General features: G+C 39.4%; 1 protein-coding gene across 1 annotated transcript in view; it reads right to left on the minus strand.

The window, feature by feature from the left end:
- The window catches only part of DNAI2 (dynein axonemal intermediate chain 2), a 59729-nt gene that overhangs the window by 20622 nt on the left and 14761 nt on the right, over positions 1-24346 (minus strand). Inside the window, exons 7-12 of the mRNA XM_053696331.1 lie at positions 23943-24082; positions 16669-16791; positions 16159-16382; positions 8238-8373; positions 4930-5076; positions 58-288 (exon numbers count right to left, since the gene is read on the minus strand). Of these exons, the coding sequence (XP_053552306.1) occupies positions 58-288; positions 4930-5076; positions 8238-8373; positions 16159-16382; positions 16669-16791; positions 23943-24082 (1001 nt within the window). The remainder of the gene's footprint in view (positions 1-57; positions 289-4929; positions 5077-8237; positions 8374-16158; positions 16383-16668; positions 16792-23942; positions 24083-24346) is intronic.

A 24346-nucleotide genomic window follows, 5' to 3' on the forward strand; every position in this document is an offset into this window, starting at 1 on the left:
AAGTACCTACCTATCCTATATTCTTGGCTATATATATGCTGGTAATGCTTCCTATACCTGCTGTTCATCTCCTTTCTTCTCTTCCAGCTCCATGCGTTTGCGCTCTGCCTCAATTATTTCAAAGAACTCTTTTTCTGCCTTTGCTATTAGCTCTTCTGTGTTATCCTCTGTTTTTTCCTCCCTGGCCTCATCTTCTTTACTTGGCTCAGATTTGCTACGTTCCTTCAGACGCATTTCCCTGTGACGCGCTTCAAGGATTTTCTCGCGCTTTGTCTCCCTTTCAAACATCTGGAAATATAGGGAGTGACAGAGATCAAGATTAGGAACTGCATTTTGTAATTAAAATAAATTGTGTTTTATTCATAAAACTTGAAACATTAAAGTGATGGTTAAGCAGAGTTTAACAAACGCCAGGATTTACCATCACTAAAAATAAAGTGGAGTTTAAGTGATCAGTTATTTAAAAAAGGGTGCTAAACTCACCCTGTATGTGCTGCTGCATATCGCTAAACTCAGCGGTTCCGGCCGCCCACGGCACAGTACTCTACTACCAACGAAGTGACGCTTGCTGGTCTAAACCAATAGCTGTGCATGTCAGCTGACAACGTTCTGTATGCACGCACAGCTATTGGTTTAGAGGTTCAGATTTGCTCATACCCAGATCAGTCAGAATGTAACCTTTTCAAACATGTCAGCTCCCATATCACACAGAGGGAAGGGGCTACACTGAGAATTTCTAAGTGCTCACTATGCAAGAGAACAAGTAAGTTGTTTGCTGTTGTTATTGTTTTTTTACACAATCTCTTTCTTTTATGTTTACTTTGATTTAAAAGGATATGAAACCCAAATGTTTTCTTTCATGATTCAGATAGAGCATGCAATTTTAAGCAACTTTCTAATTTACTCCTATTATCACATTTTCTTCGTTCTCTCTGTATCTTTATTTGAAAAGCAGGAATGTAAGCTTAGGAGACGGCCCATTTTTGGTTCAGCAGACTGTGTAGCACTTGCTGATTGGTGGCTAAATGAATTTTAAGGTTTGTAAGTATAAAATAAAAACATACACATTTGGAAAGTGAGGCAGTGTTTTTCAGCTAGCTCCTACATACTCTTCCCCATTTGCAAGGCTTCTCCTCTATTGCTGGGATATTTGTAATCTTACTGCATGGCTATACTAAATCTATTTCTAGATCAGTGTATATATGAGTATGTGTGGCACATCTTGTAACACATTTGTACATTATGTTTATTGTGTGACTGTAAAAAGAAGAATAAACTAAAACGCATGCGTATGAAAGAACACTATTTAAACCTAAATTGTTTGTGTGATTCAGACAGAACATATAATTTTGAAAAACTTTCCAATTTACTTCTATTATCAAATATGCTTTGTTTCCATGATATTCTGTGTTTAAGAGATACCTAGGTAGGCATCTGGAGCACTAAATGGCAGGAAATAGAGCTCTTACAAATGAATAACATTTTTGTAAAACTGCTGCCATATAGTGCTCCAAAAAGGGGCCATCTCCTGAACATAGATTCCTGCTTTTGAATAAAAGATACCAAGAGAATGAAGAACAACTGATAATAGAAGTAAATTAGAAAGTTATTTAAAATCGCATGCTCCATCTGAATTATGAAAGGACATTTTTGAGCTTCAAATCCCTTTCAGCAAGTAAAATAAAAGTATAAAAAGCTGTAAAAAATGGTTTTTTGAGTTAATCACCAAGACAAGAAGCTTAATGACTGAAACGGAAAACCTACAAAGCTCTATTGATGGACAGTGATATATCCCACAAGAGAGAAAACAAAAACGTATTTTATTCCAGCACAGGAAATAATTTTTTTTAATACATTTTAATATATAACAAGGAAAATATAACATTACTGTCCCTTTAAAGGGATACAGAAGCATCCTTTTTCAAGATGCTTTGCAATGCTTAATCCTACTTTTAAAAGCCATGATAAAAACTATGTGCATATGCCAGGTGCCAATCTTGATATCCAGGCATTAATTGGTAGATACTCTCTGCACACTGTACAAAGAGTGTACCAACCAATGAGTGATCAACTGCAAGATCGATATGCAGCGTGTGCATGTGGTGTCAGTCATAGACCTAGATTTGGAGTTTGGCGTTAGCCGTGAAAACCAGCATTAGAGGCTCCTAACGCTGGTTTTAGGCTACCGCCGGTATTTGGAGTCACTCAAAATAGGGTCTAACGCTCACTTTTCAGCCGCGACTTTTCCATACCGCAGATCCCCTTACGTCAATTGCGTATCCTATCTTTTCAATGGGATCTTTCTAACTCCGGTATTTAGAGTCGTTTCTGAAGTGAGCGTTAGACATCTAACGACAAAACTCCAGCCGCAGGAAAAAAGTCAGTAGTTAAGAGCTTTCTGGGCTAACGCCGGTTTCTAAAGCTCTTAACTACTGTGCTCTAAAGTACACTAACACCCATAAACTACCTATGTACCCCTAAACCGAGGTCCCCCCACATCGCCGACACTCGAATACATTTTTTTAACCCCTAATCTGCCGACCGCCACCTACGTTATCCTTATGTACCCCTAATCTGCTGCCCCTAACACCGCCGACCCCTATATTATATTTATTAACCCCTAATCTGCCCCCCTCAACGTCGCCTCCATCTGCCTACACTTATTAACCCCTAATCTGCCGACCGCAAAGCGCCGCCACCTACGTTATCCTTATGTACCCCTAATCTGCTGCCCCTAACACCGCCGACCCCTATATTATATTTATTAACCCCTAATCTGCCCCCCTCAACGTCACCTCCACCTGCCTACACTTATTAACCCCTAATCTGCCGACCGCAAAGCGCCGCCACCTACGTTATCCTTATGTACCCCTAATCTGCTGCCCCTAACACCGCCGACCCCTATATTATATTTATTAACCCCTAATCTGCCCCCCTCAACGTCGCCTCCATCTGCCTACACTTATTAACCCCTAATATGCCGACCGGACCTGAGCGCTACTATAATAAAGTTATTAACCCCTAATCCGCATCACTAACCCTATAATAAATAGTATTAACCCCTAATCTGCCCTCCCTAACATCGCCGACACCTAACTTCAATTATTAACCCCTAATCTGCCGACTGGAGCTCACCGCTACTCTAATAAATGTATTAACCCCTAAAGCTAAGTCTAACCCTAACACTAACACCCCCCTAAGTTAAATATAATTTACATCTAACGAAATTAATTAACTCTTATTAAATAAATTATTCCTATTTAAAGATAAATACTTACCTGTAAAATAAATCCTAATATAGCTACAATATAAATTATAATTATATTATAGCTATTTTAGGATTTATATTTATTTTACAGGTAACTTTGTATTTATTTTAACCAGGTACAATAGCTATTAAATAGTTAAGAACTATTTAATAGCTAAAATAGTTAAAATAATTACAAAATTACCTGTAAAATAAATACTAACCTAAGTTACAATTAAACCTAACACTACACTATCAATAAATTAATTAAATAAACTACCTACAATTAACCTAACACTACACTATCAATAAATTAATTAAATACAATTCCTACAAATAAATACAATTAAATAAACTACCTAAAGTACAAAAAATAAAAAAGAACTAAGTTACAAAAAATAAAAAAATATTTACAAACATAAGAAAAATATTACAACAATTTTAAACTAATTACACCTACTCTAAGCCCCCTAATAAAACAACAAAGCCCCCCAAAATAAAAAATGCCCTACCCTATTCTAAATTACTAAAGTTAAAAGCTCTTTTACCTTACCAGCCCTGAACAGGGCCCTTTGCGGGGCATGCCCCAAGAAGTTCAGCTCTTTTGCCTGTAAAAAAAAAACATACAATACCCCCCCCCAACATTACAACCCACCACCCACATACCCCTAATCTAACCCAAACCCCCCTTAAATAAACCTAACACTAAGCCCCTGAAGATCATCCTACCTTGTCTTCACCTCACCAGGTATCACCGATCCGTCCTGGCTCCAAAATCTTCATCCAACCCAAGCGGGGGTTGGCGATCCATCATCCGGTGGCTGAAGAGGTCCAGAAGAGGCTCCAAAGTCTTCATCCTATCCGGGAAGAAGAGGCGATCCGGACCGGCAACCATCTTGATCCAAGCAGCATCTTCTATCTTCATCCGATGACGACCGGCTCCATCCTGAAGACCTCCACCGCGGACCCATCTTCTTCCGGCGACGTCCAACTGAAGAATGACGGTTCCTTTAAGGGACGTCATCCAAGATGGCGTCCCTCGAATTCCGATTGGCTGATAGGATTCTATCAGCCAATCGGAATTAAGGTAGGAATATTCTGATTGGCTGATGGAATCAGCCAATCAGAATCAAGTTCAATCCGATTGGCTGATCCAATCAGCCAATCAGATTGAGCTCGCATTCTATTGGCTGATCGGAACAGCCAATAGAATGCGAGCTCAATCCGATTGGCTGATCGAATCAGCCAATCGGATTGAACTTGATTCTGATTGGCTGATTCCATCAGCCAATCAGAATTTTCCTACCTTAATTCTAATTGGCTGATAGAATCCTATCAGCCAATCGGAATTCGAGGGACGCCATCTTGGATGGGGGAATCGTGCACGAGCACGTTTTTGAGGCTGGCCGCGTCCATACGCAACTCTGGTATTGAGAGTTGAAGCTGCGTTAAAAATGCTCTACGCTCCTTTTTTGGAGCCTAACGCAGCCTTTATGTGGACTCTCAATACCAGAGTTATTTTTATGGTGCGGCCAGAAAAAAGCCGGTGTTAGTTTTTCGGGTCGTTACCGACAAAACTCCAAATCTAGCCGTTAGTGTTTAATAAAAAGGAAGGCTCAATCTGAGACACATAGGTCATTTTCCATTTTACCAAACGACAGAAATATTAAGTAGTTACTTACTGCTGTGGCAAGGTTCTTCTCATTTCTCTGTAAAGTACATAACCCAGATGATAGCTCTAGCAATGTGGTGACTCCCAACTTAGAACCGCAGGCCAAGAAGCGACCATTATCCTGCATACGGAGGCTGTATAGTGCTTCATCACATACCTGAGAGTGAATGAAAAAGCCCATGTATTGATTTATTTAAACACAGCATCAGGGAGTAAATACATTTATATGTCTTTAAATATCACAACACAGAACCAAATCTCTCTTTAAATACATAGCCATATTTGTAAAAGCATTAATGTGCATAGCTCTTTTCTATGCTCATTAAAGGGACATATAGGTACAAAACAAAATCCTCAAATGTGTTAAGAGCATTTTATTATTGCTGCATCTCTTGCATGTCTTTAACTCGTGCAAATGGGTTAAATACAGAGCTTAAAGCGCCACTAAAGTCAAAATTAAAGTTTATTGATTTAAATAAAGTCAACAATTAAAACATTTAAAAAAAAAATATATACTTCCATTATCAAAACATGCACATAGTTTTTATATGCACACTTTCTGAGGCTCCAGCTCCCACTGAGTGTGTGCAAAAGTACACAGTATATACATATATGCATTTTGTGATTGGCTAATGGCTGTCACATAATACGGGGGAGGGAAAATTGGATCACATTTGACAAAAAATATGTTACTGTTCATTTCATATTCAAATTAAGTGCTACTGCATTATCTTTTTATTGTGTATTTCTCAATTATTACATTTTTCTGTATTTAGTGGTCAGCTAAAGACACAAATGTATAAGAGAAAGAAGCACAGAGGCGCCAACATGGCCTAGTAACGTCACGGCAGTCAGATACAAAACATCAGCAGGATAGGAAATATACTCACAAGCGTAGCGCACCCAAATGGTGCTATTGTGGCTGCCTGGAACATCAAACAGTGGTCCAGCTCACTGGTGTCTCCAGCCAGATAGAGATGATCCTTGGCGAGGGCCTATCCTATGATGCCTATAAGGGCAAAAAAGGCACACACATAGCCCAGTAACGTTTGTACACCAGATATAAAAGGATTCAAGGTTGTACTTACAGGAAACAAAGCACCACCAGGTGCAATATCAGCAGTACTGGGACCTCTCAGCCGCCCAGTGGACTGTGGAATCCAATTTGCAGGATGCAGAAAATCACCACTTTGGAAGATAGAACTAGCACACACACTCTGCCCCCAAACAGGAGCAGAATAATTGTGATAAAGCAAGTGTATATTTAAAAACTTTTATTTTAAAAACAGCAACATGTTTCTCAGCCACCACAGGCTGTTTCCTCAGGCTATAGCCTGAGGAAACAGCCTGTGGTGGCTGAGAAACATGTTGCTGTTTTTAAAATAAAAGTTTTTAAATATACACTTGCTTTATCACAATTATTCTGCTCCTGTTTGGGGGCAGAGTGTGTGTGCTAGTTCTATCTTCCAAAGTGGTGATTTTCTGCATCCTGCAAATTGGATTCCACAGTCCACTGGGCGGCTGAGAGGTCCCAGTACTGCTGATATTGCACCTGGTGGTGCTTTGTTTCCTGTAAGTACAACCTTTAATCCTTTTATATCTGGTGTACAAACGTTACTGGGCTATGTGTGTGCCTTTTTTGCCCTTATAGGCATCATAGGATAGGCCCTCGCCAAGGATCATCTCTATCTGGCTGGAGACACCAGTGAGCTGGACCACTGTTTGATGTTTCAGGCTGCCACAATAGCACCATTTGGGTGCGCTACGCTTGTGAGTATATTTCCTATCCTGCTGATGTTTTGTATCTGACTGCCGTGACGTTACTAGGCCATGTTGGCGCCTCTGTGCTTCTTTCTCTTATAGATCACGCCACACCAGGATGACCGTCCTATGACAGAGAGCTGCCTTCTTTCTTTTGGATTATTCTTTGTGTGGACATTTTTGTTATTTGATTATACTAATATCATCTGGGTCCACTTGTGAGCATATCATCTCTAATAATCTGATATAAGTGTGCTAGGTTTATTGTATATTCTCTTAATTATCTGTATATATCTGCTTACTGTTTGCTGCTTATTGTTAGCGCCCCCTAGGAGTGTGGTGTATGTTTTATATGCACCACCCTCCTTATATCTTTTGTTAAAGACACAAATGCACTTCTGGGAACTAGCCACCAATCACCAGCTAGCTCCCAGTAGTGCATTGCTGTTCTTGATCAACAAAGTCTCACAAAATTGCTCTATATGAATTATAAAAGTTTAATTTTGACTTTCATGTGTAAATATGTATGTGCACACAAACATACATACATATACACACACACACACACACATACATATACATATACACACATACATACATACATACATATACACACACACACACACACAAACATATACACATATATATATATACATATACATATACACACATACATATACACACACACACACACATATATATATATATATATATATATATATATATATATATATATATACATACATACATACATACATACATACATACATACATACATACATATACACACACTTCTGAGCACTTGCTAGTCAAATACCTTGACATATGCAATATAATTTTTAAATAAATGCAATGTTTTTTTTTTAAATAAATACTTGAAATTCCTTCCCTATATGTTCATCACTTAGAAGAAAATGTTATTTTTATTTTTAAATATATGATTCTATGTGTGTATAATAGAGCAACAATTTTCCAAATTACATATATTATCAACTTTGCTTCATTCTCTTGGTATCATTTGCTGAAAAAGCAGTAATGCATTACTGAGAGCTAGCTGAACACATGTAGTGAGCCAATCACAAGAGACACGTGTGCAGGTACCAATCACCAGTTAGCACCTAGTAGTGTAGGATATGTACATATTCTTTTTCAAACAACGAATACCAAAAAAACAAAGTACATTTTAAAATAGAAGTGAATTTAAAAGTGTCTTAAAATTACATGCTCTATAAATTTTATGCAAGTTTATCACTGACTTTCCTAGTCTTTTAAACTTAAAACGAACATTTACTTCTAAGTGAAGAAAACAGGTATTTGAAGTATTTCTAATGCACCTTTAGTGAAGGTGTCCTAGTGCATCTTCGTGACCCCCCGATGTTAGCGTGTCTGAGTCTTTCGCTTGCGCACTACATTTTTACTATTAACTTGTAATATCAATGAGCACTATTGATTTACCTTGAGCGCAGTTAGCGCTCAAGAGCGATAGAAAATATATAGCTCCACTTGTAATCCAATGTGTTTACTACAAATGATCATGATAAGGTATGCTGTCCTGACCTTAAGGCTCAAAGCTGGGTTATTCTGTTTGAACAAGAAGTCCCACACATCCAGGGTTCCATCCATTTTGGTGGTCAGAAAAACTGTTGGCCGTACTGGACTCCATGATGCGTCTGTAATGTAACTCATGTGATACCTGTTAAAAAAAAAAAAATTGCTTACCTGATAAATGTATTTATTTTCCGTCATGGAGAGTCCACAATTTCATTCCAATTACTAGTGGGATATTCAACTCCTGGCGAGCAGGAGGAGGCAAAGAGCACCCCAGCAGAGCTGTTAAATTTCACTTCCCTTACCCATAACCACCAGTCATTCGGCCAAATTGAAATGGAAAAAGAAGATAACACAAGGGTATAGAGGTACCTGAGGTTTGTCCAAAAAAAACTGCCGTCTTAAATTAAATAAGGGCGGGCCGTGGACTCTCCATTTCCGGAAATAAATACATTTATCAGGTAAGCATAAATTTTGTTTTCTTTCCTATGGCATGGAGAGTCCACAATTTCATTCTAGTAGGAACCAATACCCAAGCTAGCGGACACAGAATGAAAAAGGGAGGGAGGACAAGACAGGCGGACCTAAACAGAAGGTACCACTGCTTGAAGAACTTTTCTCCCAAAGGAAGCATCAGCCAAGGCAAAAGTATCAAATTTGTAGAATTTGTAAAAGGCATGCAAAGAAGACCATGTGGCTGCCTTGCAAATTTCCTTCACAGAAGCTTCATTTTTGAAAGCCCAGGAAGAGGAGACAGCCCTAGTGGAATGAGCCTTGATTCTCTCAGGAGGCTGTTGTCCAGTTGTCTCATAAGCTAACCGGATAACATTTCTCAACCAGAGAGAAAGAGTAGTAGAAGTGGCCTTCTTACCCTTACGCTTACCAGAAAAAATAACGAACAGGGCAGACGATTGCTGAAAATCTTTAGTTGCTTGTAGGTAAAATTTTAAGAGCACGCACAACATCCAAATTATGCAAAAGACATTCCTTCTGGGAAGAAGGAGTGGGACAAAAGGAAGGACAAAAATGTCCTGATTAATATTGCGATCCGACACCACCTTAGAAAGAAAACTCAGCTTACTACGAAGGACCGTGTAATCCGCATGAAAAATAAGGTAAGGGGAATCACACTAGGAAATAGGTTGGAGGAAAAAGCGCTGGATATAATCACCAAACATAAGCAATAGGTATTATAAAATCCCTAAATGTTTTTTAAGAAGAAGAAAATAAAAAAAGAAACAAGTTGCGCTATTGCATTCAATCTAATGATCCAAAACCTAAAACTTAATGGTGAGTATTATAGAGAAATGGGTACAATTTAATCAAATTCTATATAGAAAGAATATCACATAAAAATCACACAGTAAAATCCTAAAGGTAAAATCACAAAAGTAAAATCACAAAAAATACATATATTGTGCGTGCTCTCAACAAATTATTGAGATGCTTATACGTGTTTGTTATGTTGTTCACAAACAAGCCAGAGAGTGTCCAAATGTATGGAGTCCTTGTTACCATAGATACTAACCACAAATTTAGTGTCTTCCCCAAGTCCATAAGGGTAATCAGAACGGGCTGCAAATACAGACAGAAACTTTGTCTCAGTGGTATAATATAATCCACAAAGTTAAGCAAGTATATCCGAACTTACAGTTAAAATTGTAATGAGCTCCACTCCAGCTGTGTGGCAAATTAGAGCCGGATCGGATGAGACGTGCAGCCTGCAACTTCAGACTACAGTGGCCGTTATAAGCCAAAAAGAAGCAACGCATTTCAGATTTTCCTTTCTCAAGCTTCTTGAAACGCGTTGCTTCTTTTTGGCCTATAACGACCACCGTAGTCTGAAGTTGCAGGCTAGAACCTTTGTAAAGATTTGAGGAGCCATAGCAAGGCCAAAATGAAGGGCAACAAACTGGAAATGCTTGTCAAGAAATGCAAACCTCAGAAACTGGTGATGTTCCCTGTGAATAGGAACATTAAGATATGCGTCCTTCAGATCTATGGTCATCATGAACTGACCTTCTTGGACCAAGGGAAGAACGAAACAAATTCCATTTTTAAGGACAGAACCTTGAGGAACTTGTTGAGACACTAGGTCTAGGATGGAACAGAAGGTTACCTCCTTTTTGGGAAACACAAAGAGATAAATCTGCCCCTGGGGGGACACAACTTGAATCCTATCCTGTACCCCTGGGATACTATGTCCACGGCCCAAAGATCTGGGACATTGTGTATCCAAGTCTGCTGAAAAAAGGAAAGCCTGCCCCCCACCTAATCCAAGACTGGATCAGGGGCAGTCCCTTCATGCTGATTTAGAATCAGCAGAAGGCTTCTTTGCTTGCTTCCCCTTATTCCAAGGCTTCCCCTTATTCCAAGGCTGACTGAACCTCCATAAGTTACTGAATTTCTCCGGCTTCTGTCCTTTGAAGTTATGAAAGGAACGAAAATTAGAATTTTGGTGACCTTTAGGTCTATTCTTCTTGTCCTGAGGTAGGAAAGATCCCTTTCCACCCGTAATTTCAGAAATGATCTCAGCCAGACCAGGACCAAATAAAGTCTTGCCTTTATAAGGTAAAGACAGAAGCTTAGACTTGAAAGTTACATCTGCAGACCAATATTTTAACCACAGAGCTCTGCGAGCTAGAACAGCAAGGCTAGATATCTTGGCTCCCAGTCAAACCACTTGCATGTTGGCATCACAGATAAAAGTATTGGCCAACTTAATTGCCTTGATCCTTTCCTGGATCTCCTCTATAGTGGTCTCTTCTGAAATCAGGTCAGACAAGGCATCGCACCAATAAGATGCTGCCCCTGCAAACGTAGCAATACTTGCAACTGGTTGCCACTGTAATCCTTGATAAATATACAGCTTTCTTAAGTAAGCCTCAAGCTTCTTATCCATGGGATCTTTAAAAGAACAACTATCCTCAATAGGAATAGTAGTTATCTTGGCTAGAGTAGAGATAGCTCCCTCTACCTTGGGAACTGTGCGCCACGAGTCATGTATAGAGTCAGCAACAGGATTTTTAAAAAAAAAAAAAAACAGGGGACGGGGAAAAGGGAATCCCTGGCTTGTCCCATTCTTGAGCTATAATTTCCGACACGGTCTTGAACTGGAAAAACTTCCACGGATGAAGGAACATGATACACTCTATTAAGTTTACTAGACTTTTTAGGGTTCTCAGCTACAGATGAGTCAGAGTCTTCCAAGGTAGCAAGACCTCCTTTAAAAGTAACTAGAGGTGTTCTAGTTTAAATCTAAAATTAACCTCCTCTGAATCTGTAGAATTTTCCCCTATAAAGTTAGAGTCTGAGATCTTACCCTCAGAAGCTACTGAGGGTAAGAGGTATTATCTTTATCAGACAATTGAGAGAGGTTGACTAACACAGTCAGAACCCTTACCAACAGAAATATTTTTAGATTTCCTCTTACGCTTACCAGTAACAGGGAAAGCTGATAAAGCTGCAGAAACTGAAGAAGTTATCTGCGCAGCAAAATCTCTTGGTAAATAAACACACCCAGGAGGATGCTGAGAGGAAACTTAGGGCACTGCATGTGAAACTGCTAAGGCTTGGGACTTTGAGGAGAGAGCTGAGGCCTGTCATGAACAACATTATCCTGAGAGAAATATGGCTCAGAAGGGTTTAATTAATCTCTAGAATTTAAAGTCTTAGATAAGCATGATGAACAAAATTGCACAGGAGGGACAATCTGAGCCTCCAAGCAAAGTAAACATTTTTAAAATGTAACAGGTGAATCTTGTTCTGTGTCCATAACAACAGAATTAATTCCCAACAAAAATAATTTAGAACAACTCCCTTACCCCAGTACCATAAACAGACTTGCCACAGAAGTTTTTACTTAACAAAAAAGTTAATTAAATGTTTAGAATAAACTAATTTGAAAAATGTTCAACTCTATAACCTCAGTCTGACTGAGGAGTCTTACCACACCGGAACCAGGAGGAGCCACTAGTAATGGAAAGAAGATGCTTCTGCACTGATCAGAAAGATCCTCTCCTTCCCCACAGACGATCTGATCGTCAAAATGCCAGACGCTACTGCTTAAGCTCACAGGTGAACGAAGCTCCTCTCTTCAAGATGACTGTTAAGAACGGAAGAGCGGAGAGTCACGTGAGTGGACCAGAGAAAAAGAAACGGTGTCTCTAATATGAAAAGCGCGTTTATATGAAAAGTTTCTGAGGTGATCCGTTGAAACAATGAAATAAGGGACCAAATAAAGTTTTACCCTGTCCCTTGAAGTTAATATGCTAATTAATAAAGGATTAATAAAACCCCTCATAAACCCTTCAGCCAGTCTCACGAATCCTCAATCTAAGGGGTAAAATCATTAACCCCTTATGTTCCTCAATACATTTCACATACAAGAAAGTGCCTGCAATGCTGTCCAGATAAAAACCTTGATAAAAGGATAAATTATGTCCCAAATACTGATCCACTTGAGGAATTAACCTCTTAAGTGCTGTTCTTCAGTACCTAGAAGGCAAAAGCACTTACCTGTGGATCCAGCTACAGGGCAGGAACAGCTTCTTAGGTGTGACAGATACTCCACTCTCTGTCAGAGACCTGTAGAAAAAGAAAAAAGAAAGTAAAGAACCCTGGTTTTCTATAAAGGGGTAGCAATGGTGTTAGAATTAAAGCAAAGACCACTTCACTGCCTTCTTACTGCTAAAAGCCACCATTACTCTTACTAAAGAGATTGACATGGACACAGCTTGACCCCAATTGTTGCTTGCAGGGAAAAGTACCCATTAAAGGATTAAATATCTTCAGACACATCTCCCCACTTCCCCCCGATGATAAAGGCAAAGAATGACTGGGGGTTATGGGTAAGGGAAGTGACATTTAACAGCTCTGCTAGGGTGCTCTTTGCCTCCTCCTGCTGGCCAGGAGTTAAATATCCCACTAGTGATTGGAATGAAATTGTGGACTCTCCATGCCATAGGAAAGAAATAGTAATTTGTAGTGCAGAACACAATAGATTACTAATTGTAATAACATAAGGGACAGCTCTACATCACATTTCCTTAATATTTCACCAAATGTCACCAGATATTGCATTCACCCAACAGTTAACATAATCCAGCTATAAATCAAACCAAATCCAATTGCATAAAATTGTTTTGAAACAATATTTATTTAAACTTTAAAAATAACGGTACAAATTGTAATATCAAGTTTAATTTTCCAGATTTCTTTTATCTAACTTTTTCCTAGATTTCCAATATTAGGGCGGATCATAATCTGTAATTTTTATAATTATCGACATGAAAACAGCAGGTGATAAGCACATTTTTCAATGTTGATGCAACCATATTCATACATTTACTATTGTTTCTTGGCATTGTTAACTTATCAAATTGTTGAAAAATGGCCGCATATAACCTGGTATGGAACAGTCTTGTTTAAAACGATCACAATCCAAAATCATGATACTTATGCGGGCCCATATATCACTTATCAAATTCAACAGCTAAAATGAAGTGATGAAGTCCCAAGATGTTTTTAAAAAGGAACATGGGCAAAATACACAGAAATTAGCCGTCAGGCCATATTGGCTTAACCAATCAGCTAAATTCATTGAGGCGCTCTTCAATTCTCTTTTATATGCATCCCTATTGGGCATTTCTGCAATTAATATAAGTAATTGTATTAATAGGCCAAACACATCTTGCACATGAACCAAAAAACACTAGGGACACACAAACCAAAAGTCACAACTGCAACATCTAGAACACGTTTAGCAAACACATTATTAAAAGGCTTGTGTTTAGTTAATATTCAAATTTCTGAATTGCAAAGTTACAGTACTTTAATTTTTTTAAATGTGTTTCCTCTAGGCTATCATGTCATCCTGAATGATATTTTATTCTTGCTCTCATTCTAGATCTATGGGTTTTTTTAAAACAAAGCCCAAAATGTATTGTGCCTGCATCAAAGTGTTAACGTCGTAACGTATCAGTGAGAAGTAAACAGTGACGAGACTGAAGAAGCTACATTGTTTCAAAAGTGCAAATCTTTGAGCTTTAATGAGGAACTATGTTAGATATTTTTTAAATCCCACTATTGTTGAGAGGAGTTGTAGCTACTTTCTTTTGATAGATATTAATTTCCCACATGGATCTTCTTCATTCTAGACCAGAATTAATGAAATTATAGAAACGCTTCCTGGTCATAAATTATTATTATTATTATTTATTTGTACAGCGCCAACAAATTCCACAGCAATAATCAATCACAATTAAAAAATGTATAATAACCACTTGTACACTATTTTCATCATAGATAAACCATCAAACACACATGCCCACTATACTCACAGTGCCCACATTGAAATGCCTTAAAGGGACATTAAACCCAACATTTTTCTTTCATGAATCTGGTAGAGAATACAATTTTAAACAACATTCCAATTTACTTCTATTATATAATTTGCTTCATTCTTTGGATATCCTGTGTTGAAAAAATAGCAATGCACATGGGTGAGCCAATCACAGAAGGCATCTATGTGCAACCCCCAATCAGCAGTTACTGAGCCTATCTAGATATGATATTCAGCAAGGGATATCAAGAGAATGAAGCACATTAGATAATAGAAGTAAATTAGAAAGTTGTTTAAATTTGCATGCTCTTTCTTAATCACGAAAGAAAAAAATTGGGTTTCTTGTCTCTTTAAATTGTCCTAAACACATATTGCTATGGTTTTGGAACACAGCATGTCCCTTATTAATATCTTTACACACTGTAGAAAGGGATCAACTGAAACACAAGTAAAATCTAAAACTGTGAAAGTCAAATCTAAAACTGTGAAATGGCCATTGTATTTATCTGCAGAAGCAATTTTGTATTATGATTACTTGAAATCCATGATGATATCAGACAATATTCAAAACCCGAGATTGTGATAGGCCCCATAATTTGTGTTTCATGTTTTTGTTATAGGGCTCTTGCAATTATCTCTACTGATAGTACTACCAAAATGGTAGCAATAACTAACCAAACTTCTCTACTCCCCTTTTCTACCTGGTAGATAATAGATGTGGACCAATAATGGTTAAAAATATTATGTGGTAATTAAAGGGACAGTAAATGATTAAATAAATAAACCCCCTGCACAAAATTTACACCCCAATCTGCACTTTGGTTGATATCACAAAAGTAAATTAATACTCTTTTTAAAGACATTATTTTACTTACCTTTTTCATGCGATGTTGCTCTTTTTTTCTGCTGTTAAGTTACTGGGTGTTTCGGCCTATTACAAGACATATTGCTGGGGCCATAGAACTATCATAGACAGGCTGTTGCTAACAAGAGGCTACATGCATGCGTAGAGATGGCAGTAAATACAGTGTACTATAAACAGTGAATCACAATGTATTTGTCTTTTGAAATCACCATTTATATTACACTGTATTGACTGTCACTTCCACACATGCAGCTTCTACTTAACCTGTAAAGCAGGAGTGCGCAGTGTAATTGATGAGCTGCAACACCTGGTGACTCAGCAGTAGAAGAGCAACACTGGATCGGTTATCTGGTAAGTGAAATAGGTTAGTTAAATATTTAAAACCCCATTTAGCGGACTTATTGCATATCGGGGGTTAGCGTAGTGTATAGCGGATTTCTTTGTCTCAGCCTTTATTGTCCCCTTAAGGACTTTGAGTTCCTATAATAATGCTGGTTGGCCATCGCTGCTCTAGCTGCAGAAATGTCCATATTAGGTTTATGTTCCTCTTTGTACAGTCTAAGTGAGGCCAATTCACAGTGCAGAGATCCATCAATGCTCTTATTGCAGCCTACTGCTGATGAAAAACACCTGACTGACAATTCCTATTGGCAACATGAGGACATTCCACACATCTGTGTGTGCTTCATTCTGCAAAGCAATTATTAATATAAAGGGCTTACTTAGTCCACATAATGGATGATTCCCTGGAGTCCTCTGACCAGATTCTGGATGTCCAATCTCCAACTGTTAAGAAGTTTTTGGGGAAAAACGGATTCCTCTGCACAGAGTAGATGGGACCATGGTGCCCGCTGTATGTACACACAATTTTTTCTGCCTGCGTTTTGGCCTTGCGGTTGCAAGATATTACCATGCCTTGCTCTGTCCCCACCATAAACTTGGTTGGCTGTGGAAGAATAGAGAGTAATATAAAAAGTCACACACTTAGACATTAAAATCCCTGACTTGCTTTACACAGGCAAATATAATATTGCAATAACCAAACTACTGTGAAGGTAAAAACTGTTAATAATAACTGGTTTACAAACACATGAAACTCATTAAGCACCAATTATTATTATCATTTATTTAATACACCACATTATGCAGCACTTTGTATAACATTCATGCAGAAATCCCTGCCCGAGAGTCACTGCTAGGTGTAAAGCACCCAGTAAATATGACCCACTTACCAAGGTGGGCTCATATTCCAGAGAGATTGCTCCCAAAGCAATGTCCAAGTTTTCTTTCTTGGTGATGTCTAGGATTAACCTCTCTGTGGGTTCGCTCATTTTCCGGATGTCCCACCACATCACCTGTTGAGTGATTATCACAATAAAGAATAAAAAAATATATACACTACTGGTCTGCATTAGTCAGTCTTCATTTCTTTGGTATCTCATGCTGTATCTGATTTCACCACTGGATTGTGTGAATACTTTGAACGTCAGGATACCTACACTGTTCTATACTACTGACTGCTAGCTTTGGAACTTTCTTAGATTAATAATTATGTGGAATTGCGTTTACAATGTAACTGTATCACAGTCTTTATTTTTGCTTAATGAGACATTAAAGTATTTTTTTTCGTTATTTACAAATAGTAATGTAACACTGCACTGCAAGTTATATTTTCCCTAACATTTTAAAACTTAAAGGGACATAAAACAAGTTGGGATAGAGACAAAAACATAATTTATGCTTACCTGATAAATTTATTTCTCTTGTAGTGTATCCAGTCCACGGATCATCCATTACTTATGGGATATTAACTCCTCCCCAACAGGAAGTGCAAGAGGATTCACCCAGCAGAGCTGCTATATAGCTCCTCCCCTAACTGCCATTACCAGTCATTCGACCGAAAACATGCAGAGAAAGGAAAACCATAGGGTGCAGTGGTGACTGTAGTTTAATGGAAAAATTACCTGCCTTAAAGTGACAGGGCGGGCCGTGGACTGGATACACTACAAGAGAAATAAATTTATCAGGTAAGCATAAATTATGTTTTCTCTTGTTAAGTGTATCCAGTCCACGGATCATCCATTACTTATGGGATACCAATACCAAAGCTAAAGTACACGGATGACGGGAGGGACAGGCAGGCTCTTTATACGGAAGGAACCACTGCCTGAAGAACCTTTCTCCCAAAAACAGCCTCCGAAGAAGCAAAAGTGTCAAATTTGTAAAATTTGGAAAAAGTATGAAGAGAAGACCAAGTTGCAGCCTTGCAAATCTGTTCAACAGAAGCCTCATTCTTAAAGGCCCAAGTGGAAGTCACAGCTCTAGTAGAATGTGCTGTAATTCTTTCAGGAGGCTGCTGTCCAGCAGTCTCATAGGCTAACCGTATTATGCTACGAAGCCAAAAGGAGAGAGAGGTAGCCGAAGCTTTTTGACCTCTCCTCTGACCAGAATAAACGACAAACAGGGAAGACGTTTGTCGAAAATCCTTAGTTGCCTGTAGATAAAATTTCAGGGCACGGACTACATCTAGATTGTGTAGCAGACGTTCCTTTTTCGAAGAAGGATTAGGACACAAAGATGGAACCACAATCTCTTGATTGATATTCCTGTTAGTGACCACCTTAGGTAGGAACCCAGGTTTAGTACGCAGAACTACCTTGTCTGAATGAAAAATCAGATAAGGAGAATCACAATGTAAGGCAGATAACTCAGAGACTCTTCGAGCCGAGGAAATCGCCATTAAAAACAGAACTTTCCAAGATAACAACTTGATATCAATGGAATGAAGGGGTTCAAACGGAACCCCCTGTAAAACATTAAGAACTAAGTTCAAACTCCATGGTGGAGCAACAGTTTTAAACACAGGCTTGATCCTAGCTAAAGCCTGACAAAAAGCTTGAACGTCCGGAACTTCTGACAGACGTTTGTGTAAAAGAATGGACAGAGCTGAAATCTGTCCCTTTAAGGAACTAGCGGATAAACCCTTTTCTAAACCTTCTTGTAGAAAAGACAATATCCTCGGAATCCTAACCTTACTCCATGAGTAACTCTTGGATTCGCACCAATATAAGTATTTGCGCCATATCTTATGGTAAATCTTTCTGGTAACAGGCTTCCTAGCCTGTATTAAGGTATCAATAACTGACTCAGAAAAACCACGTTTTGATAAAATCAAGCGTTCAATTTCCAAGCAGTCAGCTTCAGAGAAATTAGATTTTGATGTTTGAAGGGACCCTGGATCAGAAGGTCCTGTTTCAGAGGTAGCGACCAAGGTGGACAGGATGACATGTCCACTAGATCTGCATACCAAGTCCTGCGTGGCCATGCAGGCGCTATTAGAATCACTGATGCTCTCTCCTGTTTGATTCTGGCAATCAATCGAGGAAGCATCGGGAAGGGTGGAAACACATAAGCCATCCCGAAGGTCCAAGGTGCTGTCAAAGCATCTATCAGAACCGCTCCCGGATCCCTGGATCTGGACCCGTAACGAGGAAGCTTGGCGTTCTGTCGAGACGCCATGAGATCTATCTCTGGTTTGCCCCAACGTCGAAGTATTTGGGCAAAGACCTCCGGATGAAGTTCCCACTCCCCCGGATGAAAAGTCTGACGACTTAAGAAATCCGCCTCCCAGTTCTCCACTCCCGGGATGTGGATTGCTGACAGGTGGCAAGAGTGAGACTCTGCCCAGCGATTATCTTTGATACTTCCATCATTGCTAGGGAGCTTCTTGTCCCTCCCTGATGGTTGATGTAAGCTACAGTCGTGATGTTGTCCGACTGAAACCTGATGAACCCCCGAGTTGTCAACTGGGGCCAAGCCAGAAGGGCATTGAGAACTGCTCTCAATTCCAGAATGTTTATTGGTAGGAGACTCTCCTCCTGATTCCATTGTCCCTGAGCCTTCAGAGAATTCCAGACAGCGCCCCAACCTAGTAGGCTGGCGTCTGTTGTTACAATTGTCCAGTCCGGCCTGCTGAATGGCATCCCCCTGGACAGATGTGGCCGAGAAAGCCACCATAGAAGAGAATTTCTGGTCTCTTGATCCAGATTCAGAGTAGGGGACAAGTCTGAGTAATCCCCATTCCACTGACTTAGCATGCACAATTGCAGCGGTCTGAGATGTAGGCGTGCAAAGGGTACTATGTCCATTGCTGCTACCATTAAGCCGATCACCTCCATGCATTGAGCTACTGACGGGTGTTGAATGGAATGAAGGACACGGCATGCATTTTGAAGCTTTGTTAACCTGTCTTCTGTCAGGTAAATCTTCATTTCTACAGAATCTATAAGAGTCCCCAAGAAGGGAACTCTTGTGAGTGGAAAGAGAGAACTCTTCTTTTCGTTCACCTTCCATCCATGCGACCTTAGAAATGCCAGTACTAACTCTGTATGAGACTTGGCAGTTTGAAAGCTTGAAGCTTGTATCAGAATGTCGTCTAGGTACGGAGCTACTGCAATTCCTCGCGGTCTTAGTACCGCCAGAAGAGCACCCAGAACCTTTGTGAAGATTCTCGGAGCCGTAGCCAATCCGAATGGAAGAGCTACAAACTGGTAATGCCTGTCTAGAAAGGCAAACCTTAGATACCGGTAATGATCTTTGTGAATCGATATGTGAAGGTAAGCATCCTTTAAATCCACTGTGGTCATGTACTGACCCTTTTGGATCATGGGTAAAATTGTCCGAATAGTCTCCATTTTGAACGATGGAACTCTTAGGAATTTGTTTAGGATCTTTAAATCCAGGATTGGCCTGAAAGTTCCCTCTTTTTTGGGAACCACAAACAGATTTGAGTAAAACCCTTGTCCCTGTTCCGACCGTGGAACTGGATGGATTACTCCCATTAATAAAAGCTCTTGTACGCAGCGTAGAAACGCCTCTTTCTTTATTTGGTTTGTTGACAACCTTGACAGATGAAATCTCTCTCTTGGGGGAGAGTATTTGAAGTCCAGAAGGTATCCCTGAGATATTATCTCTAGCGCCCAGGGATCCTGGACATCTCTTGCCCAAGCCTGGGCGAAGAGAGAAAGTCTGCCCCCCACTAGATCCGTTCCCGGATCGGGGGCCCTCAATTCATGCTGTTTTAGGGGCACCAGCAGGTTTCCTTGCCTGCTTGCCCTTGTTCCAGGACTGGTTAGGTCTCCAGCCTTGTCTGTAGCGAGCAACAGATCCTTCTTGTTTTGGAGCAGAGGAAGTTGATGCTGCTCCTGCTTTGAAATTCCGAAAGGAACAAAAATTAGATTGTCTAGCCTTAGGTTTGGCTCTGTCTTGAGGCAGGGCATGGCCTTTACCTCCTGTAATGTCAGCGATAATTTCTTTCAATCCGGGCCCGAATAAGGTCTGCCCTTTGAAAGGTATATTAAGAAATTTAGACTTAGAAGTAACGTCAGCTGACCAGGATTTTAGCCACAGTGCTCTGCGCGCCTGAATGGCGAATCCGGAATTCTTAGCCGTAAGCTTAGTTAAATGTACTACGGCATCTGAAATAAATGAGTTAGCTAACTTAAGAGCTTTAAGCCTGTGTGTAATCTCATCTAATGGAGCTGATTCAAGTGTCCCTTCCAGAGACTCAAACCAAAATGCTGCTGCAGCCGTGACAGGCGCAATGCATGCAAGGGGTTGCAATATAAAACCTTGTTGAACAAACATTTTCTTAAGGTAACCCTCTAACTTTTTATCCATTGGATCTGAAAAGGCACAGCTATCCTCCACCGGGATAGTGGTACGCTTAGCTAAAGTAGAAACTGCTCCCTCCACCTTAGGGATCGTTTGCCATAAGTCCCGTGTGGTGGTGTCTATTGGAAACATCTTTCTAAATATCGGAGGTGGTGAGAACGGCACACCGAGTCTATCCCACTCCTTAGTAACAATTTCAGTAAGTCTCTTAGGTATAGGAAAAACGTCAGTACTCGACGGTACCGCAAAATATTTATCCAACCTACACATTTTTTCTGGTATTGCAACTATGTTACAATCATTCAGAGCCGCTAACACCTCCCCTAGTAATACACGGAGGTTTTCCAGCTTAAATTTAAAATTTGAAATATCTGAATCCAATCTGTTTGGATCAGAACCGTCAGCCGCAGAATGAAGCTCTCCGTCCTCATGTTCTGCAAGTTGTGACGCAGTATCTGACATGGCCCTAACATTATCAGCGCACTCTGTTCTCACCCCAGAGTGATCACGCTTGCCTCTTAGTTCTGGTAATTTAGCCAAAACTTCAGTCATAACAGTAGCCATATCCTGTAATGTGATTTGTAATGGCCGCCCAGATGTACTCAGCGCCACAATATCACGCACCCCCCGAGCGGGAGATGCAGGTACTGACACGTGAGGCGAGTTAGTCGGCATAACTCTCCCCTCGTTGTTTGGTGAAATGTGTTCAATTTGTACAGATTGACTTTTATTTAAAGTAGCATCAATACAGTTAGTACATAAATTTCTATTGGGCTCCACTTTGGCATTAGCACATATAGCACAGATGTCTTCCTCTGAATCAGACATGTTTAACACACTAGCAAATAAACTAGCAACTTGGAAATACTTTTCAAGTAATTTACTATAATATGAAAACGTACTGTGCCTATAAGAAGCACAGAAAGAGTTATGACAGTTGAAAGTTAATAAACTGAAAGGTTATAGCATCAAATCTTTGTAAAAAACACAATTTTAGCAAAGGCTTGTTCCCATTAGCGAAGGATAACTAACCCTGATAGCAGAAAAAAAAGTTACAGAAATAAACGTTTTTTATCACAGTCAACTACAATCTCACAGCTCTGCTGTGAATGATTACCTCCCTCAAAACAAGTTTTGAAGACCCCTGAGTTCTGTAGAGATGAACCGGATCATGCAGGAAATACAATGAGCTTCTGACTGAATTTTTTGACCTCCCCCTCACACACAACAGTGAGAGAGATCAGTAAACTGTCATAAATTAAATAAAACAACTGCCAAGTGGAAAAAATAATGCCCAAAACATTTTATTCACCCAGTACCTCAGAAAATGAAACGATTTTACATGCCAGCAAAAAACGTTTAACATAAATTAAGTGTTATTAAAGAGCCTGTTGCCAGTCCCTGCAAATTAGGCTAAAGTCTTATGCACACAGTATAATTCCAGTGAAGTGCCATTCCCCAGAATACTGAAGTGTAAAATATACATACATGACAGCCTGATACCAGTTGCTGCTACTGCATTTAAGGCTGAGTTTACATTATATCGGTATGGCAGAATTTTCTCATCAATTCCATTGTCAGAAAATAATAAGCTGCTACATACCTCTTTGCAGATTAATCTGCCCGCTGTCCCCTGATCTGAAGTTTACCTCTCCTCAGATGGCCGAGAAACAGCAATATGATCTTAACTACGCCGGTTAAAATCATAGTAAAAACTCAGGTAGATTCTTCTTCAAATTCTACCAGAGAAGGAATAACACACTCCGGTGCTATTATAAAATAACAAACTTTTGATTGAAGGTATAAAACTAAATATAATCACCATAGTCCTCTCACACATCCTATCTAGTCGTTGGGTGCAAGAGAATGACTGGTAATGGCAGTTAGGGGAGGAGCTATATAGCAGCTCTGCTGGGTGAATCCTCTTGCACTTCCTGTTGGGGAGGAGTTAATATCCCATAAGTAATGGATGATCCGTGGACTGGATACACTTAACAAGAGAAATATAATAATATGTACTTTAATTACTTTACCTGCAAATTTATACTGCAGTGCCTCACCATTAACCCTTTATTTTGTTTCTCAATCGTACAGCTCTAACTCCCCCCCACACAATTCCTTCTATGGCTGTATCTATATCTACCATTGGATTTGGTAGAATGCAGAAGTGAACACTCATTATCTACTGGAGCATGCCTAGAAGTAAATAAGCCGCTGTGAACTCAGTTAAAATACAATGCCAGTGTTTCTGATGTTAAACACTGATAAGGGGGGGGGGGTTCAGACTACTCCAGACAGCATGGCTATGTAAGTAATTTTGCTTATTTTTGAAAAATATTTAAAAATACTTTATTTTAAAATACTTGCCAGCAATTTTTAAACAATTTTTTAATGCAAACTAATTTACTTAATTAGCCCTTTTAGGATATGCACAGATCTCAACATGTTTTAGGGCACTTTAAATTCTGATAGTAAAATTTGGTTGTTTGGAAAATAGGGATATTGTGTTTGTTGTAGCCAATTAGAGGAAGACATAAATCATCTACAGCACTAATCAATCAATTACTGTGCAACATGTAGCAGGTTTAGAGTTCTGAATTCTACAGGATACACGCAAGCTTCCATGAGGCCAATGGAAACTCCCCCTCACAATTGTTAGAGTATACAAAAAGTGGGCAAATTAAATAGTGAAAATGTATTACTACACTTAATTTCACATAGTTTAATGTCCCTTTAAATTGTATAGTTGAGTTTATAATCCATACACTGTATCTGGAATTCTTGTAATAAGTAGACAGATTGCACTGCGCTACTTGTGACAGCAGCAGGTCACCTGGCCATCTGTGGAAGCAGAGAAACATTCTGTGCCGGTTTTTGACTGGAGCCAGATAACCTTGTAGACAGGATCGCGGTGACTATGTTCAATAACTGACATCTCCACAGGTTGTCCTCCTTTACGAGTGTCCCAATATGCTGAAAAGAAGCATGAGGTCCAACTGTATTTAGCCAATTGTGCAGGATACTGTATCTTTGTTAAGGCTATATAAAACAGCATACGCTTATGAAGAATCACCTTAACTATAAAAAAGCTCATCCTGCAGGAAACATTCAGCAAAGTAAAGATGTTATTGTAGAATGGAAGCTTTCTGGACAACACATAATACAAATAAAAAACATAAACACAATTTTAAACTGCTTTAAGGTGACGGAGCCCTACAATTTATTTGTTCTCTTGGT

This window comes from Bombina bombina, chromosome 1, assembly GCF_027579735.1.
Source record: "Bombina bombina isolate aBomBom1 chromosome 1, aBomBom1.pri, whole genome shotgun sequence".
Taxonomy (NCBI): domain Eukaryota; kingdom Metazoa; phylum Chordata; class Amphibia; order Anura; family Bombinatoridae; genus Bombina; species Bombina bombina.